This window comes from Dysidea avara, chromosome 5, assembly GCF_963678975.1.
Source record: "Dysidea avara chromosome 5, odDysAvar1.4, whole genome shotgun sequence".
Lineage (NCBI taxonomy): Eukaryota > Metazoa > Porifera > Demospongiae > Dictyoceratida > Dysideidae > Dysidea > Dysidea avara.
Genome location: NC_089276.1, coordinates 29772761 through 29794053, shown reverse-complemented (window position 1 = coordinate 29794053; position 21293 = coordinate 29772761). Strand labels below are relative to the sequence as shown.

Here is a 21293-nt window from a genome sequence, read left to right as displayed (position 1 = left end):
AATTATATTATGCATGTGTATTGTATCTACAGTATGTTACATAAGTGCATTGTTTCTTCATTATTTTGACAGGGATCTTGTTCATATTATTTTGGGGCACCACACTCACCAAAGTGTCCCAGTGTTCTTGAACTTCTTGTTCATCATGTTAAAAATCAAATTCCCATCTCTAAAAAACATCGTATTTTACTCAAAAAGCCAATCTGCAAACAGGGCACACTTGCAATAAGTCGTAGTGATATTGTCCTTGATGAACAACCTATCAGCAGAGGATCTTATAGTGATACATATATGGCTGTTTTGAAGGTCTCAGGAAGGTGTGTCACAGTTCAGAAATGTCATCTTCAGTACAAGAAAGCTCAATGCTTAGATGCAGCTGAAGTCCTCAAGAAATGTAACCATGAAAATATCGCTGGGTTTGTTGGAGTGTGCGCTGACGTCACACCATTTTACATAGTAATAGAAATAATGTTTGGTGGAGTGCTTAAAAGTTATTTGCAAGATAAAAAGAATAGTATCAGTAAATCTCAGTTAATAAGCTTTTGTCGTCAAGCTGCAAGTGGAATGGATTACTTTACATCAAAAAATTATATTCATCGAGATTTAAAAGCTTCAAGCTGTATGGTTGATGAATTTGGAAGCAATCTGACACTAAAAATTTCTGATTTTCGCATGGCAAAGAAAACAATGGTTCAAAAGTATGTATCGAATAAACAAGAATGCCAAACTGTTGCAGTCAGATGGACAGCTCCTGAGGTAAGACAGTTTAATTTAAATTACAGTAGTATTTTTGATGGGTTTTACAAAGAAGCTGCAATATAATTGAACTGGAAGTACTGTAGATTCATTAACATGTCTTATACTTATAGTTGCATTTGCCTGTTAAATTGTAACTGGCTTGAAGGACATCACTCAAGTTGTTAATGTAAAGAAACGCTTAGTTTTTAGCCTAATCTATAACTGAACTTGTCAGTGTTTAGAATAACAAGTACAAAGAAAAATTAAGGATTTTAAACATGATTAGGGATCGCAGAAAAAAAAGTAGGGAAACAAGGGAGGTCACCTACACCTGCAGATATCCTAGTGGACATTTAAACCCTAATTCAGTCATGGTGTAATATAGCCAGACTGAGTTAGGAATTAAATGTCCACTAGTATATCTGCAGGTGTATAGGCCACCTCCCTTGTTTCCTTATTTTATTTTCTATGATCTCTAATCAAGCTTAAAATTCTTAATTTTTCCTTACATTTATTTGTTTACTTTTTTTGTAACATTATTATGGCTGGTGAACCTGTGCATACCGCATCAAAAGAAATTAAAGTGCCAGAGTTAATATTTTTGTCTGAAAATGAGCCCCAGCTATCAATTACTGACTCTAAAGTAAATGGCCATTATGTTTTGCTTTCAGCTATGTTCAGTCCGTTACACAATGCTACAAATGAAGAATAGTAGGAGAAGTGCCTCTGCAATCAATCCAGTCACCACAAAAAAACACAGACAATTTGTGCACTCCAACTATCAATTACTGGCTCGTAAGTGGCCATTATGCTTTGCTTTAAGCTATTTTCAGCCTGTTTTACAGTGTTACAAATGAAGAACATTAGGAGAAGCACCTCTGCAGTTACCATGGAAAATACAGATGATTCCCGTAGGGATCCTATTATGGTAGCTACCACAAATTGACACCTTGAGCTGTCAGTAAAAAGAAGTGGGACACAAAGGAGGACAAAGGTAACTTAGGTAAGTCCATGATGTATGCAATGTATGTACTGCAGTATGCCAAAAGGCATGTCTCTCGATGAAGTGACATCAAACAGTAAAAGAATCAAGCCCATAGCCTTAGCCATTATTGAGTTATGCTTGTCTGAAGGCAGTAGTCAGTCAGTTAGTCAGTCAGTTAGTCAGTCAGTTAGTCAGTCAGTTAGTCAGTAGGCTTGAGTATGCTTTTTATATTACCTATTATTCTTTCTGGAAATTCTTTTTATTCACCTATTATTCCCAAAATTATTCTCAAATATTTCCTGGAGTACTTCCTGGAATAGTAAGTCACATGGATTACCTTCTGCAGCTGAAAATAAAATCACTTGCATGCAAAAAAAAACATAAAAATCAAGATACCCTAATAGAGCAGTCAATAAAACCTAAGTGACAGGGTAACTGATTTCTCTATTAGAGTATCTTGATCTTTTTCACTACTTTGATCTAGCAATGTTTATACGAAATTGTCTTTAATACTACAAGAAAATGCATGAATTCGAATTAATTATTCCTGAAGATCATCTTATTGTTCTGGAATTATTCCTGATTCTTTTTGCCACCTATTATTCTCGAAATTATTCTGAAATAATGTACGTATGCCTATCAGTCAGTCAGTAATCAGTCAGTTAGTAGAAAATTCCACTATTTTAATTTTGTAGGAAGCATTTCAGATCGTACTGAAGGTACTTTTGGGCTTGATTATACCTACCAACACTGCCAGGGCACCATAAAAGTATTGTGAGGCTGGTTTTAGGATCATATTTTTGGCCAGAGAAGTCCAAATCTTCATGATCCCTAATATACAGTACTACCATACTATATGATAATGTGTGGACAAGAATTAGGAAACTAGAGTAGGGACAATGTAGTACCTAGACTGAAACAAGCTGGTTCATTCAGAGTAGTGTGTAATGTCCAATTACTGTACTGTAAAACAATAAGAAGTGAATATTCCTACTGTGCTGCAAAGTTAATAAGTGAACATCACTACTGCGCTGTGAAGATTATTGAAATGCACAGTAGGGATGTTTGCTTATTACCTGTGTAAGTATTTTTGCTCAAACTTATTTTTCTTGCTCAGAATTTATGAGTGTCGCTAGCTCAAAAGAATGTGTGACTGCTCTGTTAGGACATTCACAATGTAATGACTGCTATATTAGAGTACCTTGATCTACGTAATTACGCTTGTTCCTACTGTATAGCAAATAATATTATAAGACTGAGAGTGACTGTTCTTTTAGAGTATCTCGGTCTCTTAAAAATATACAAGTTTATGTGCCTCTGGGTCCACTTTACAAGACTGCACCTATTTTGCCAGCAATATGTTTTTGCTATATTATTGTGCCCATGCTATAGCTATTACCTAACTGTGTTACCTAGATAGTCTGTGAGCCAGCTACTATTCTTCTAGGGTGATGTTTATTAATGTAATTCCACACCTAGAAGGAAAGCTACATAAATAAAAAAATCCCGTTTCCCATTGGTTTACTGCAAAAATGTGATTAACAGTACAGAGTAATCATCATTTCATTGTTGCCAGATCCAGGTAAGCAAAGGAGTTAAAAGTAGCATAATAGCAAATCTTTAGAGATAATAGACAAATCTGTATTGTTATGTATCACCACACTTGTACAGTTAATATCCTAGTTAATGCTTACATGCCACTCTTCAGCAAGTTGTAATGACTCATATATTTGGATAAGATCTACATGTCTAAATGTGGTGGTAATCTCTGCTGTATATAGTCTCTCTGAAAATCTATCAATAATATCCCTTCCATAAAATATTTAATATTTTTCTCACATTGAGTCATTTCTAAATGACAAATGTACAAAAAAAACTCCTAAAAGGCTGGTTTGCAAAATCCTGTTAGAAGGTGTTTTTCTTTTTGTTCTGTGGAGAAACTGGAGTATAGTTATTGATGATTATCACATAATTATGTATATAATCTAGGTATATATATCCCATGAGTTTACCACTGCTAGTGATGTTTGGAGTTATGGGATACTGCTCTTTGAAATGTTTTCTTATGGTTCACATCCATATTCTGAGTTAGATGACATAGTAAGTTTGCTGCATACACTGTATACAATGTAAGGTTAATATTTGTGGATTGATTCAATTAGTTTGACTGCTTTTTTAGTTTCTCAAATTTAGATCAGTTGATTTATTAAGTAATGTGAAGTCAGAAGTCTTTTATTCTAGTACTTGTCAATTAAAATGTTTGCTATAAATTTGTATTTACTTTCACTCAAGTGGTGTAGCCAGACATTTTATCGTGCATGAGTACTGGGTAAAGAAGTAAATCAGCCATGCATTATGCATACACGTGCATGTCCTTTATCAAAGTACAAGTACAAGAAAAAAATTAGGAATTTTAAATTAGAGTAGGGACAGTGTATTGTGCTGCAACAAAAAGTACTGAAACAAGCTGGATCGGAGTGTTACATAATGTCCAAATACTGTAAAACAATAAGAAGTGAATATCCCTACTGTGTATTGAGTGTAGCACAGTAGGGATATTCACTTCTTATTTTTTTACAGTATTTGGACATTACGTACTACTCCGATCCAGCTTGTTTCAGTACTTTTTATTGCAGCACTATACACTGTCCCTACTCTAATTTAAAATTCCTAATTTTTTCTTATACTTGTTTGTGAAGCTTTTTTGCAAGAACATGACCACTTAATAGCCTGCTTTTTCACAAAACCAATTGCAATACTTTAGGAGTTAATCACAGCACTATTGTACTAGATTATGACTCATACAATAACAACTGATCAGTGTTCGTGGCTCTACAAAAGCCTACAGACAACAAAGTACATGGATTCATGCATACTTACAGACTGATGAATGGGTGTGGCTACCACATGTCTACAGACAGTAATTTATGTAAGTGGGCATTGCTTACAAAAGAAGCAGGGCTACGCTATGACACATCCACATTTTAGAGCATTCAGTTGTGTCTTCCTTGGATTTTTCCAAATGTTTATAGTAGCATGCTCTAGAATGGTCTGCTGTATTTTTACTAGATTTCTCCACATCTTTGTCATATGATGCTTTGGTGCTTTCAGCGGATTTCATACGTGAACCTGTCACATGTTTGTAAATATTCATCAAGATAGTGCTGTGATCTGTCTTCACTGCTGAAGTTTTCCTTTTTATTTAAGAGTATGTCATCTTTGTGAGCTTCATAATATGCCTTATTTTTACTTTTCCTTCTATTCATCCATGCCACTTCCTTTGAAGGCATTATCGCTCAGAATATTACCTCAGAAAATACAATGACAATAAAACTCTTCAATTGTATTTTCTCACACACAATTATGTAACAACAGGGTTTAGCAAGACTAATACTGTAATAGTGAAGAATGTGTTAGTCACAAAGAAATGCATTCAGAAACGCAAGCAGTTAAACCTATCCGCTTAACTTTGCTGACAACAAACACACTAATACTAAACAAGATGTCTTACGTGTGTATTTTGTTGACGACGTACAATAGGTCCTGTATAAACCAAGCATCAAAATCACAAACATATTCTAAAAGTTTGGTGCGATAACACATGTATTCCAATATATTACTGCTTAATGTACCGGTATGATTATGGAAGCCCTACTGATGAGCAATGGCCACAACAAAGAAAGATCAAAGGAAAATCAGTAAAACAATAGCGCATACATTGTAGGATATTTAAAATACTAAAGGTTTCATCTCTATAAGATTCTAAGCATTTTCGTGAAAGAAGTAAGGCTGTAGCCAATTTTCTGCTACGCTTGACTGAATGCATCAGGCGGGCAGGCAGTGAGGCAGTAGAAAATTCGCAAAAAAAAAAATGTTTTTTAATTTCGTAGCACCTGGTTGAAAATGCTTCGGGTCGTTCTGAAGACATGTTTGGGATTGATTATACCTGACCAATACTGTCAAGTGGCTGTGAAGGATTTGCGAAGATGATTTTGGCTTGATTTATTTTCGTGGACCACGCCCACACCTTCATCGCCCCTATTATACAGTACTGTATGATACTAGTGACTGAATTTGACAAGATTAGCATTCCACATACGTACGTATATCCAATTCTTTTAACCAACTATAACTTAACCACTCAGTATGCTATGGACTTACATTTTTCACATTGTATGGGGAAATAACAGGTCAAAAGTTAAAACTGATGGCCTCCTGCATTGAGTTACAGCCTAAAACTGGATGTTTGTGGAAGTCTGCTGTTTTGTCAAATTTGATCTGCTATGCATCACCATCCATTTGCTTTACCTACAGTAGCTGTATGCAGGATAACTAATACAACCCTATTTGATACGAATGCTGCTGTCAGTACTTATTGGTTTTCATCATACGTATCAAACAGCAGTGTCTAATACCTGACTTTGAATGATACTTGATTTGCAATTAACTGGTGTTAACAGAAGAAAGAAAACAAAATGCTGACTAACCTAGTACTCCATACTGTACCATTCAAACTATCACTATGCTTGAAATACACATAGCCAGATGGCTGTCTTAAAAGTCTTTACACTGGCTCGTCACTGTTCTCTATTATGCGTTTTTACTACACAACCTAAAACAAATGTGTCAAATGTGTTGCAATGTCCATTGCACAAACGAATAACTCAAAGTCAACCATCTGTCATTAATTTTTCTCCACGTGTTTATTTAATGTTACAATGCTATGGTTTACATCCACATGATCTTGCTTCTGTTTTACTGCCTTACATTAGTGGTACCACAATCCAGTTACCCCCAAGGAAAATCGTTTACTAGATATCCATTGGCTAGCTTGAATGAAAAGCAATGGCAAAGTTGACATGGATTGTTGGTAAGTTGTGCTAGCAATTCTTGTACAATTTACATGCAGCTATTCATCAGCAGATCCAGCCCACATCTTTAATTACTCCTGGCAGCTGATGATAGGATAAAGTAGTGTGATGCCTGGGCTTGCTTGGGCTTGCCTGCATCTGACTACACCACTGTTTTATTCCTGTATATATTGTATCTCTTTTAGATTAATGCCAAGTACCAATTCTTATACAGTGGAATAAAATACACATGCATGATAGTTATCAGCTCCACCAATTGGATACTTTACTGCAATTCATCTTTTTTCCATTGTAAAATAATTTTCGTATGCCAAAATTATGCAAAAAAAGTTTTACATGAAATTTTGCAAAAAGATTGAAATGCTCTAATAGAGCATTCATTCGTGTAAATCATACAAAAAAATAATATTCTTACATGAAAAAATTTACCATGAAATTGTTTTGCACAAAAATAAAGTGAATTACGGTATTTGCAGATGATACAGTGATTGCATTAATGCATTTACTTTTATAGAACATTAAACAATGTGTGCAACAAGGTTACCGGATGATGTCACCCAAGGATACTCCCTTGCCCATGTGGGCACTCATGGCTAACTGCTGGTCAGAAATACCAGAACACCGACCACAATTTAGTGACATTATTTATGAAATTGATCATCCTTATGACAAGTTTACTGACACTGGTGGATATATGTCTAAAATGGATTTGTGAAACGTAGAAAAATAATTTATTTGTTCTTTATTGATCATACAGCTGTGTAATTTTAAAAATGCTGCATAAATATAGTGTCACTCTTGGTATTTTTATCAGGCGTAGTTGTATAACAAGTGCTTCTGTATAATGAACTAGACTACTTCTACAGAGATGAGCAACAAAAAATAGATAGTAGCTATAACAGATGTGCAAGGAAAAAGTTGGAGAGCATTTCATCATAATGTAATGCCTATATAATATGTATTTATTATGGTTGCAGAGTTTCCACTATTTTGCCAGCACATTATACTGTACGTATAAGGAATTAGGAATAGACTGCATGCAGTAGATGAATGCACATGAGATTATCACAGATATTTTACATGGTGTACTGATATGAACTGCATAAGGCTTGACAGCACAGATTTTAGGGGTTCCAGAAAACCACTTTTTAGTTAGACTTTTCCATCCTAGCTGCAGTATACTGTTGTACTACAGGCACATATAATATTGTAATGTATATATTCATATAGTTTATAGCAAGTTTGCAACTGTTACAGTATTAGGTACAGTATAGTTGTAGAGAAGCAACAGTGGGTATCTGTTAACAACAGTGAGTATAACTGCAGGTAACAGTGCCAGGATTGACTGAAGGCAAAAAGTGGTATATATGTAACTACAGGTAACAGTGGGTAACTAGTACTAACTACTTGTGGTTATTATTCCTATCCACATGTATGATTTCCCACTATCTAGATACATGACAAATTAAAACTGAATGGAAGGGTTAAACTTCTATCAGAATGGAATCTCCTATAATAATTGTAATGCCCCTGTTTGCTGTATAAGAAGGATACAGATAAATAGCCAGTAAATTTTAAAAAACTTTGCCAAGTCAGAGTTTTATTGGTGCAGATATCCTAAACAACTCAATTGTTTGCTGGAAGTTGATGCTGTGCAACTTCTAAAAACCAGGTACCATGCAGTTCATTTGGAATTAACTAAGTAGTTATATAATACATCAGTTAATGTGATTTCGGATTTTGTAATTCGTAATTCATGAAATTTTTGTAATTCTTCAATTGTGTTGCTATGCATTGCTAAGAAAGCATTTGTTGAACAAACCACTTTTAACAACATGTTGTATGAAACTAGTTGCATGAAATGCTTTTATTAAATCAATTCTGGATTTTGAAAAACTGAAAACTAATGACTTAGCTTCCCAAACCCATCATCGGTTGTAGTATGTTACCCACTGCTCCAGCACAACAGCTGGTCACAGTTACCTGTAATTACCTATTGTGAGTACATGTACCTGTAATTTTTATATGTAATTACTGCATTATTTTATTGTTAATCACTGTTAGCTGTATTTAATTATCCATTTTGTGTACCATTACCCACCACTGCTCCCTGATACCAACTTTTGCCTGATGATAGTTACCCACTGTCACCAGATAGGCTGATCATCGTAGCAGTGCCTTTTGATAGTTTGAATAGCAATAGAGTTACAGCAACAAAGTTATAAAGCAATAACCAACCAAGTGTAAAATCGCAGATCGAGATACTCTAATAGAGCAGTCACCATGGGGTAAAAAAGGTGTGGAAAAATTTCGAAAAAAAAACTTACCAGAGTTCGAACCAGGGACCTCCATACCTAACACCTGCATCCTTAACCACTGAACCAATAATCATCATTGTATCTATATAGAAAAGAAGAAATGTGAGCGAAAACAAACCTCAAAGTTAGCCATAGGCTGGTTTTGGGTCCTTATAAAGTACAAAAAGAAGTGAATCCACACAAAAACAGCTAAGCTGTGAAAAAAATGGTGCAGCCTTAAAAATCCTGGGTGAAAAAGTTGTGAAATCAAAGATGGCGGCCAAGAAATGGCTGCAATGATGTTAATGCTAAAAAATTTTAATAATGGCTGTGTGCATTGTTAAAATTTATTAGCATTAACATCATTGCAGCCATTTCTTGGCTGCCACCTTTGATTTCACAACTTTTTCACCCAGGATTTTTAAGGCCACACAATTTTTTCACAGCTTGGCTGTTTTTGTGTGGATATCATATACACCAACTACCTGTGGTATAAGCAATAGTTGTATCATGTGCCCGAGTGATTTGCCTGATATGTACACCCACGCTCTCGGGCCGTTGTACACCCAAGCTCGAGGGCCGTTAGGCCCGAGAGCGTGGGTGTACATATCAGGCAAATCACGAGGGCACGTGATACAACTGATATGTACCATGTAGGCTAATAGCCTACTGTGGTGGGCGACTAATCACCCAAGCCAATACGAGACAACCCGCTGGATTTATTATATAGAGAGTCTTGTAAAATTCGATTATGGGTCAGCAGCAAGTAACGTTGCAGTTACGTTTGTTACCATAAACGGGAAAATCCTATGAATATCACGGAAACACTCAATTTTGCGATTTAACAATTGTTTCAAAGTTGCTACATCGTTTAACCACTGTTTACAATGTTTTCTAAACATCCAGAGGGGTAAGCTTTGCTGTAGAGTGGTTACCTCGTGATATACGAAAAGTGGGCGTGGTACATAATCAAACACGCGGACACGCGATTGTAAATTAACCATGACACTAGTTCTCACCTTAAACTTCTGTTTGTCAACTCATAGGGTGGTAAGGGTGTCGAATCGCCTTCGTATGAGTGCTGTAGAATGCAAAATCGGGTTCATGGTTTTCATCACGTGAGTAATAATAAACTCCCACAATCGAATACTGCCAGGATTCTTATAAAAACAAACAACGTTACCTCATCAGATATATCAATCAAGGCCATGGTACATTTAAATGTATCATGGCCAGCCATGGTTTATTTTAAATGTACCATAGCCAGCCATGGTTTAACTTAAATGTACCATGGCCAGCCAGGGTTTATAAGATATGTACCCTGGAATTTGGCTTTGAAGTTAGGTGGTTTCATGGTACATTAATAGTTATACCATGGCCACAAGGGATTTGCCTGATATATATGCCCGAGGGCGAGGGCATATATATCAGGCAAATCCCGAGTAGCCATGGTATAAGTAATATATACCACTCTGGCATGCTCACCTAATAGGTGAAGGAAGACAAACCTGCATTCACCACATTAGTTTTATACAGAGGTTTGCAAAAATCGATTGTGGGTTTAAATTGTGGGCACAAAAAAGAAATGATTGTGGGTTTCACTGGTTGTAGTGATACCATTTTAAACCAAATAACCACTTTGTGGATGAATAAAGTTACCTAAGGTGCTAAAATAAACACTTAGACATATAGGTTGTGAATGTTTGAGGCATCTTTTCATGCAGTTGAAATGTACTCTGTAGAAAAACAATCCCTACATTGAAAAAATGATTATTTAGTGATGCTTAGTAACTGAACTATGCAATGCTGACTCACTCAATTCTTTTTACTTCACAACAATACCCCTAACTAAATCAACATGTTTAACTCAAACCCACAATGCAAAACTTTAAGCATCTCTATATAAATAATCAAAGGGAATTGATGCTTTGTAGCTGCCTCAGCATCAAAGGCAGTTGTGGTCAGGGCTATATCATGATATCGCCCTGTGATCAGGGAAATATGTGATATATAACCCTGTGATTTCCTTTGATCTGAGGTGTCAAAGTGGTATATCTATATATAATACATGCCACATGGGCTATACATGTGTGCTTTTGTTGTTTTTTTTCATAATACAAAAATTATGTATGTACAATCATTAGTACAAACAATAAATCACAAACAGTTATATTTTTGCTTCACTAACTGCCAGGGAAATATCACTGGCAGCAGGCTGTGGTCTGGCATGCCTTATCGAGAGGGTATTTATATTTGGGCATGTGATATTGGGATATTTTGATATTGTACACTAGAAACAACATAACAATAATGGCAAGGTGTTGTTGTGCTAATAGTTCAAATTGTACACATAACAACATGGGCATATCAAGACACACGGTAGTGTGCCGTGCGGCCCAAGAATCCGGGGCGCCACACCGTGAGTATATTAACAGGAAGAAAGTAAACGCGATTTTCACATCTTTGTAGCTCCGTGATTCCTTATCCGATTGAAACCAAATTTGCTATAGACGTGCCGGCTAGGTAGGGAAGTCCACATTCCATATTTGAAGAAAATCGCTGCAGCCATTTCCGAGATACGAGCGGCCAAAGATTGGGGGGTTTTTTTCTTCGTTTTTTCTTCTATTTCTTCTTCTTTTTGCACACTTCGCAAAATCCGCCATAACACACGAATGCGTGCTCTAATTGGGCTGAAATTTGGCACACTTAAAGGGCTCATTAAGGCGAATCTCAGTACAAGTTGGTAGGAATCCGATAAACAGTCACGGAGTTATGACCGATTATTTGCGTAAAATAAGGTCGAAGGTCTGTCACGTCCACAGGGTAAACCACTTGAAGGCATCAGCTGAAAATTGTTATGTTGATGGAGTAACTATCGTAGGAGTGCCTTTTTGTGGTTTGAAAGGAATCCAGTTAAAGACCATCGAGATATGACACAAAACTCAACTTGTATCACAATTACGCGATCGATTTTTTATGAATAAAAAAACTATTAATTTTCACGCCTACCAGGCAAACCGCTTAGAGCAATATGAGCTGAAAATCGGTGTGTAGCTGGAATAATTATCATAGAAAGTACTTGCAGTAGTATAGAAGAATCGGATTACAAACCAATGATAGGGTCCGCAAACCGAAAAATCGATATCTTCAAATCGACTTACAAAACTATAGTCATGTGTAGGGGTAGGTCTAATCAAGAAAACACTAGAGTGGCAGCAAATTTCATCCATCTCTTCTAGTGAAAATAACGCGAAATGTCTTGAATTCGATCGATTTTTCGCCTTCGTATTTGGCAATGTTATTCTTTTGGGCCAAAATTCTCTCTCAAGCTTTTAGAGGTTGTCCATCTTACTATGGAGTATAGGTAGTTTAATATAATTAATTAATATTTGGTGGTGGTGTTGCGCACATTGCCGATCAGCGAAAAATAAGACATTTCGTGATCTGGAGCACAGCAGACTTGCAGGAAATACTGCGACATTTACTGTAGTGATCACCTCCAAGTCAAGTACCTGTGTGCAGAATATGGTGTAGATTGAAGTTTGTTGACCATCTGGCTGAGACTAGCCTCGCCAGATTTAGCAAAACTTCCTCTGCGATACAACAAATACTGTAGTCTCGTGCACATAAGCACCTTTAAGTGTTGAATTATGGAAATGATCACTCAGCACAAGTAAAAACTTCCAGCGAAGGCTAGATTACGAACACTTTAATCAATTACGGCATGCGAAACGCGATTTTTCGCACAGAACCAAGCCTCTCGTAGCTAGCTAATATATAATTTTACAAAAAATATATTGTGAAATATACTTGACAACTACTCTGAGTGCAGTTAAATAATCATCTTTGTGATTGTTGATCAATTTCAGTGACATTTTGTATGAAAAATCAATTTCTGACTGCTCTATAGAATATCTGACTGCTCTATTGGAGAGTTTCCTTCAAGTTATACATAGTAGCTATGTTGCATTGGTCTATATAATTTAATGTTGGCATACTGCATGTTATAGTAAAATCACTGTACCTTTTTCTGAAAAAAATCTTCTTCCTCATGCTCAACAGGGCTAACAGGTAGTATAGACATAGCATCTGCATTTTCATTTTGATATATAATGTAATATTTGGAATGTATATGCTGAACCCTCTTATGCATGAGAGCAGTACTAGCAATAATTATAGTAGTTATCTAAAGCAGAAACCAAGGGCTTGCTCCAATTCCATAGTTGATGGTAGGGAAGAGTGGCTCTGCCGACTACTGTCAGTGAGGATAAGTAAAATTAAATCAAAAGTTGAGATATATGCCTGAAAGCAATTTTCAAGCCAACAGTTTAATGTACATACATTTTGTATATCCTATCTGTGTGGGCCACTCTTATACATTCCATGTAATTTTCCAAACTACTAAAATTCTGCCTCAAAAACTTCTGAATTTTGTGAAAAGATCTTAATATGTGACCGGGCCTGCAAAAATAGGGCATGTGGGCACATGATTTTTTCCTACTTTTTCAAACTTTCATCACTCATAACGTTTTGTACCAGTATGCTATGGCAATGCAATTTGAGCATCTAGTAAGCATTTAATTGGCTTCATGATGCAAGTAACAAAATACAAATATTATCTTCCAGCACTGAGATATGACCTGTAGAGTGATGTGGTGTAGTTTGTGCCCACATGCCCTGTTATCGCAGGCCCGGTCACATATATTAATACAACAAAGTTATCACGATAATTACTCTAATTCAGTGGAATGTGCATGGCTACTGCTCTTATTAAATGTTTGATCTAATCCATTATAACTATGTCAATTTTCAAGTTCCAGTAAATCATCTGATCGGCATCTCATTTTTTTGCAAATCACAAATAACTAAACTTCATTTTTAGTGATTTTGTGTCATGAAAGTAATACTATGTTTTTAATGTCTTGCACAGGATATGATAATAGCTACTAGATATGATTGAGACTGAATAAGTTGGTACTTTAGTACAAAATTAGCTACCAGGAAATATCATGGATAGTTTTGCATGCAGATGTGATTTCAAGGCAGGTAAAAACTTTTCTGGGGAGCATACCATCTGACCTTGCACGCTACTGCATTTGAGTATCACATGAAAGTAGATGATCAGCTCTGATTTAACTATCAAAAAGGTGTGCATGATTATAACTATATGCTGCATGACCAGCATGTACGTATCTAGCTATAGCTATATAGATCTGGCCATGCACTCAAGACTTCTGGAGTCTGGACTCCATCCTTCTTACAGAAGTGATCATCTTACTATGCTCACAGTCATTTATAATCATATCAAGTCAGCACTATTATGCTGAGTGCCGTAAAACTTTCATTAGAAGAGTTTTAGTTTTGCACAATAAATTGCGTTATCAGCTAAGGCCACTCCAAAGAAATTCTCTGTTTCCCGTCCACCACCCACATCTGGTTACTGTCAGCTCTAAAACTTCCATCATTCCGTATTCTTCCATTATTTCCGGTTATTCTGGCATACTGACAGGCTCAGAAAAAGTCATCTCGAAACGGTGTCAGCTCACTTGTCAGCAGTGCTATCTAGTTGGCCCACACTTCACGCTTGTGTTATTTTTGCAACTTAAAAAGGAAGGATCAAGCTTAAGCATGCTTTTATGCAGCTATTTATGGTTGTGCCAGGCAAATAATGGCTTAAAAAACTTCCAATCTTATAAAATAATGAAAATGTAACGCCTGCCCGCATGCAAATATGCTTGAGTCCAGGACGGGAAACAGAGAATTTATTTGGAGTGGCCTAAGTGTAAAATTTTCCGTCAGTAATCAAGCCATCGCTGTAAGTTTATACTTGCTCTGAGCAATCATTTCCATACTTCAGCACACTTAAAGGTGTTAATTTGTACGAGACTGCAGTAGCTATTTGTTGGATCGTAGAGGAATTTTTTGCTAAATCTGGCGAGGCTCGTCTCAGCCAGATGGTCAACAAACTTCAATCCACACCATATCCTGCACACAGATACTTGACTTGGAGGTGATCACTACAGTAAATGTTGTAGTATTTCCTGCAAGTCTACTGTACTCCAGATCACGAAGCGACTTTTTTTTCGCCGATCGACGATGCGCGCGACGCTACCACCAAATATTAATTAGTTATATTAAGCTACCTATACTCCATAGTAAGAGTGGACAGCCTCTAAAAGTATTGGAACTTAAGAATTCGGCAGCATCGACTCTACCTGATGGTGTTACTATTGCCAGGCGTTCAACAACGTCCTTGGCAAATGACTTCGGGGACATAGGCTTCTTCTTGGGGGTCTCACCGATGATATCTGCAGACACATCCAGGAGACTACTGTCCATGTCTTCAATAGTGCTACTTATGTGGTGGAGAGAAAATAAAATGTAAATAATAAAATGTTTAATTTTAATGCTGTAGTAAGTTAGGATATGTGTTAAGAGGTGATTGGTGAGAGAGAAGATGGTAGACGGAACTCTGTGACGTTGTTCAGAATTCCAGGAGACATATTATTGTCAATAGTCAGGTAACTAAGAACTTAATACTAGTCACCCTGTAGAGAGTTCAGCTACAAATATGTTGCTGTAAAGATTCAGAACATTTTAAGTCACACTGAAGAGAATTCAGCTATAAACAAGTCACCCTGTAGAGAGTTCAGCTACAAACAAGTCACTTCATAAAGGGTTCAGCTACAAAAAAGCTACCCAGTAGAAAGTTTATCTAGATCAGCTACAAACAAGTTACTTTATACAATGTTCAGCTTCAGCTACAAGTAAGTCACTCTGTAGAGAGTTCAGCTACAATCAAGTTACACTATAGAGAGATCAGCTAGAAACAATCATCTTGTAGAGAGTTCAGTTGCAAACAAATCACCCTGTAGAGAGTTCAGCCACCCTGTAGAGAGATCAGCTAGAACAAGTCACCTTGTAGAGAGTTCAGCTACAAAGAACCCACCATGTAGAGAATTCGGCTGCAAACAAATCACCCTGTAGAGATTTCAGCTAGAAACAAATCATCCTGTAGAGAGTTCAGCTAGAAACAAATCACCCTGAATAGAGTTCAGCTACAAACAATGAGAGTTTCAGCTACAGTTCATTTAATATGTAAGAAGTCACCTTATTAACTACAGTATGTGGTAATCATCATTCAATGTTAAATATACAAATATTTCATCAGACAAAAGCTACACACACAATTACTTCCTTTGTTCCACAATTCCTGCAGTAAAGAAAAAAACAAGTTAAAAGGAAGCATCAAAGCCATATGGCCAGCTTTGTGGCCTGCAATACAAAAAGAAGTGATATCTAAACCAAAACAGCCAAGCTGTAAAAAAGAGTGCGGCCCTCAAAAAGGCAATGGTGAAAAAAGATGTGAAATTCAAGGTGGCGGCCAAGAAATGGCTGTGATGGTAGGTTAATGGCAAAAATTTTAATTATGACAATTCGAGTGAATTTGGTGCCGCACAAATTCACCTGAATTGTCGTAATTAAAATTTTTGCCATTAACCTACCATCACAGCCATTTCTTGGCCACCACCTTGGATTTCACATCTTTTTTCACCTTGGCCTTTTTTGGGGGCCACACTCTTTTATTACAGCTTGGCTGTTTTGGTTTAGATTATATAAAAATTTTAATTGTGGCCATTGTGGGCTTATATGGTGACCAAAGAAACACAGGACATCAAAACACGACTTGTTATAAGTGTTGCTATGTAGGTATTGCTCAAAATTTTGCCCAAAATGCTTTCAGGAATTTCCCAAAATTCTTCTCTATTATGCTCTTCAGCTTCCCCCATTATGCTTGCATTGTGTTCCTAACATTTTCTACAATTATCTTGGAACATTTTAATCTGTGAATACTCTATTAAAGTATTTCACTACAAAGTGACTGTTGTATTAGAGAGTATTGATCTAAAGAGCTATGTACCATGCATTTGAGTACTCTATTGCAGTTTGAATTTTCCACTGACTGCTCTATTAGGGAGTATCAAACTATTTTCATGGAATTAAGCTCCATAGTTTGAAATATCCACCTAATATTATTATTAATGCTTTACAGTGACCAGCACTGAAGGTCTAACAACAACTTGTGCTGCAGCCTTAGGATTACCTCAGACTTAAACAATAACTTATAGCGAATAAGTTGTTACAAAAAAGGGGCCAAAGTAAGGAAAAAAAATCCCTCCAACCTCAGGATTCGAACTGCAGGTCACCCAATGTCTAGTCGGGGCCACACTCAGTCTTCCTCCAGGAGGGATGGATTTTCTTCCTTAAACCTAAAGTATTATTATTAATGCTTTACAGTGACCAGCACTGAAGGTCTGACAACAACTTATGCTAGCATTATGCTGGCATAGCACTTCAGCCTATTATGCTTTTTATTTAATATGCTGGCATGTTTGAAGCACTTGAGCCTAGGCTCTTTAGAATGCTTTCAGAATAGCACCCAGAAACTTAATCCCACAGTTGATCTCAAGATGTGTGACTATATACACATGCACACACGTAACTGTGCAGTAGCCTATTATATGCAGTGGCACTGCCTTAACGAGATATGCACACTGCGTATTGTCGTTAACACTCTTGAACCAGTGCAATATGTGATATGCACTGGCTTTCCTTTGATCTGAGGTGTGCAAGTGGTACATATATACAGGGTATGTATACACATAATTTTGAACCACACATGCTGATGAGAGAAGTTCTATAAGTCTTGCATGGCTATGCAGTTGTATCAGTTTCTTAATAACTACTCCACTTGACAACTGCTAAATAAGTACATGTGCTCCCCCAGTGTATGATTGTAAGTCCATAATGTACTTACCTTGTGCTACTAGCAGTTATTACTCAGATGTGAGCTATTAATTATACCACCACATAAATGTTAATTGTTGTAAGCATTGATCACATTTTATAATTCCCATCAGTGGTTACCATGTACGGACATACTGTACCAGTTCTACAGTAGCACTAAAGTTAAGAACAAGTTAAGAACAAGTCAAACATACAGCTGTATAAGGGCACCTGATACTCTGTTCAGTGGCACAATCTAAAATTGTGATCTTTGCTGTATTAATTTACTCCACATGAGTGTAGCTAAGTTATTCACAACATGTTGTATTGTAACCCTTAATTGCACTGTGTTGTGTAGGCCTATAGCTACAATGGTAATATAGTTATACACTGCTGTACTGCATGCAACAGCACACTGATACAGTATGCACCAATTTACCAGTCACATTATTTTATGCTAAGCAAGCAAACAATAGCAAGTAGCTACAAAGGAAATCAGGAATTTAAACCCAAGTAAGAGTCATAGAAACAATGGAGGTCGCATACATTTGCAGCTACAGTATGCTAGTGGACATTAAAATCTCCAATTCAGAATTGGTTGTCCTCAAATTTTAAAGTAATTTTGTTCTTATCAAGCTTAAAGCACCAGGTGATACTATTATGGAACTTGCAATCGTGAGATCACATGTATGTAGAAACAACCAAAAAATGCTGAATGGCCAACATTAATTGATATTGTTACAGTAGCCATGCTTACAATAACTTCACAATTGTAAGCTGCAGTTGCACTTGTATTGTTTTCATGTTCAGGTGTTTAAATGTTCTGGTTCCCATCTTGTTGTATTATTAAACCAGGCGCACGCCCACAGCCGGCCGACGCCCACAGCCGGCCGAAGGCCGGCTGTGGGCGTGCGCCTGGTTTACTGAAATTGTTTTCATAAAAGTGTGTGTGTGTGTGTACCTATCTATCTACCTATGTTTGTCCGTACGCACCCACGTGAGCAAAATCGTTTAATAACGGTAAAAGCAGCTTTTACGTAAGAAGTAAAAGTGAAATGAAGTCTGTATTAAACTTCTGCACAGGTGAACTTTGCTCTGAGGTGGTTTCTTTTCGGCGGACTGAAATACGGGTTAGTCTCGCGTGGCCAGACCGCTTTTTTCCGTATATTGGGTGAGGAAAAAAGGGTCTGGTGCAACTCCAATAGCTGTTTACTTCTGAGCCGTCCCCACATTCCGGGGACGCTAATTGAATAACATTGGTCACAAAGGAGGTGCCATGACGTCAGTAAGTTAACTAGAGATCTGTTTATCCTTTAAACGAATCTTAATTTGCTCCGATGTCTCTTTTATGGCGTCTTGAAAGTTAATCCTCATCGTGTAACAAGACTCACAACCGGAGCAGGAGTGTAGGAATACTTCATAATTTTACTGACGTCATGGCACCTCCTTTGTGACCAATATTATTCAATTAGCGTCTCCGGAATGTGGGGACGGCTCAGAAGTAAACAGCTATTGGAGTTGCACCAGACCCTTTTTTCCCCACCCAATATACGGGAAAAAGCGGTCTGGCCACGCGAGACTAAATACGGGTGTGGTGACTTTCCTCAGACTACCTTCCCCTTGAGGCTTTCAGGCATTTAGCAACTGAAAAACAATGGTGCAGGCCTCGTACACTGCCAGGAATAGCCTATCGCTTCGAGTTGAAAGGGGGCGTATCCCTTACGTACGCGAACGAAAATGAAGAGCAGCTTTGAGGCTTTGTCGAGAGAATTTGTGGGAAGAAACACGTTAGTCACACTATAAAACAGTTTAGAAGATAGTTTTGTGCGTAATATGTAGTGGTAAAAGCGGTTTATTTAACAAACGCTTCCTTAGCAGTGCATAGCAACGTAATTGAACGAATTATGAATATTTCATGAATTACGAAATACGAGAAATAGCTAATTATATTATTGCACAACCCAAACTACCCTATTGTAAAGTAGTAATACATAGTTGGTTAATTCATAGTAGTATATACTGTCTATAGTTATTCCAGATGAGTTAGCTAGCTGCATGGCGTCTGGTTTTTAGAAGTAGCACAACATCAACTTGTTTTATGTATATGTTGATTGTAAGTTATTGCTCCATACGTAGCTAATATTGTGCACATGCACTGCTATGTACTTAGCATGCAACTTGTCAGTAATCAATCATGAGCTGTATAATGGCATTGTGGTGTTTAAGAGGTAAATTAAAGCTGTATAGTTTTCATCTGAATTCAAATATGACCCCTGTATGTGTTTGCTGACAACAATCTACTACACTGGGAAATCAAATACTTGTCTTTCAGGAAATGGCAGAGATCAAAAGTTCAGTGGCTAAACATTGTAAAACAATAATTATGTGAAGTGCCCCTGTGACAAGGTGCTGGAACAGCTACCCAAAACATGAGCTGTAAAGCTAAGATGAGATCTAAGGCCATCTGATCTACTTGCTCCCGGAATTTCAGTATACATTTCCAGACAGTTGGAAATTAATGTAGCTAGCATGCATCATCAGTATTTTTCCTTGCTAAACATTCTGAACAATACTTGATGAGATAGCATTCAATAGTTTAGTTGTTGTATAAGAGAAACAAATCATTTTGCATGCCTTTCGCAAACAGGGCGGCCAATCAACACTTCATAAATTGAAATAGTGGTTTCTACAGAGTCATCATATAATCCATCCTCAAAGTATATTTATTTATTTATTATATTGATTAGCAAAACCCATCAAGGGTATAACGCTAATGTACAAAGTCATGTAAGTGATTATCTAGCTATGACTAGATAAATAATCTTTAAAAGAATCTAGATTACAATTGCTTAAATCCTCAATATTCAAGTTATTGTAGTCCAGAAGTATTCTAAATCTCCATCCAGGAGGTCCTCCACCTATTCCACAGACAGTAGATGTTTCAGTGAATCCAAAGGAGGAAGGTTCTTACTCCAGACCTGTAATCAGTAGTAGCTCAGTTGTATATAAACCATAAAAATATTATGCATGACGTACCTTGAGTGGCCTGTGGCCAGTTTGAATAAAGGGTTAAATGTCAATAGGAATACAATCGGGGACATGCATGGTATCCCTTTGAAATACCCCTCGATGAAAAAGAATTGGTGAGGTACTGCAGGGGCTATATTTTCGAGGTTGAGCAAAATATAGCTATGGGGTCTAAATATAAAATTTTTGCTGTTTGCTAACCTCCAAACTTGAAATCGGCAAAAAGTTTTTCAAAAAAATATTTAGTTTTGTGTTATTATTCAGGGTCATTTTAGTGCAAACCCCACCTCAATTGGTGGTTCTTATCAAAAGATATAAGTAAAAGAAGTTGACAGTGTGATGATTTTTGTGTACAGTATTTTCAATACTTTTTATGTATATCGCATGGCACCAAACACAATATTCAAAGTGTCATAAATCTAGGTAGGAAACTAATAACGACATGAAATTTTCACCACACATCTATTTCATGGAGAACAGCATATGAACTAGGTAAAACCTCTCAAGAGTGACCATGTCTTTGTAGACTGACCACTCAGAATATTACATGAATAAAGCAAGTGATTCACAAATAAAACTCTGTGTATT

The 21293-nt window shown here is 36.9% G+C and overlaps 2 protein-coding genes across 3 annotated transcripts in view; both read left to right on the top strand.

Moving 5' to 3' along the window:
• The window catches only part of LOC136255457 (uncharacterized), a 40261-nt gene extending 32867 nt beyond the window's left edge, over positions 1-7394 (top strand). The window contains exons 11-13 of one of the 2 annotated variants that reach the window (XM_066048228.1): positions 73-756; positions 3713-3823; positions 7109-7394. In XM_066048228.1, coding sequence (XP_065904300.1) covers positions 73-229 — 157 coding nt within the window. In that variant the 3' untranslated portion in view covers positions 230-756; positions 3713-3823; positions 7109-7394. Of the gene's footprint in view, positions 1-72; positions 757-3712; positions 3824-7108 lie in introns of those variants that run through there. The other variant, XM_066048229.1, reaches the window with a different exon arrangement.
• LOC136255171 (tyrosine-protein kinase Fer-like) lies at positions 292-7309 on the top strand. Its single transcript, XM_066047891.1, has 3 exons — positions 292-756; positions 3713-3823; positions 7109-7309. Exons 1-3 carry the CDS (start codon positions 292-294, stop codon positions 7307-7309), a joined length of 777 nt encoding a protein of 258 aa, XP_065903963.1.
• Positions 7395-21293: the final 13899 nt, after the last annotated feature.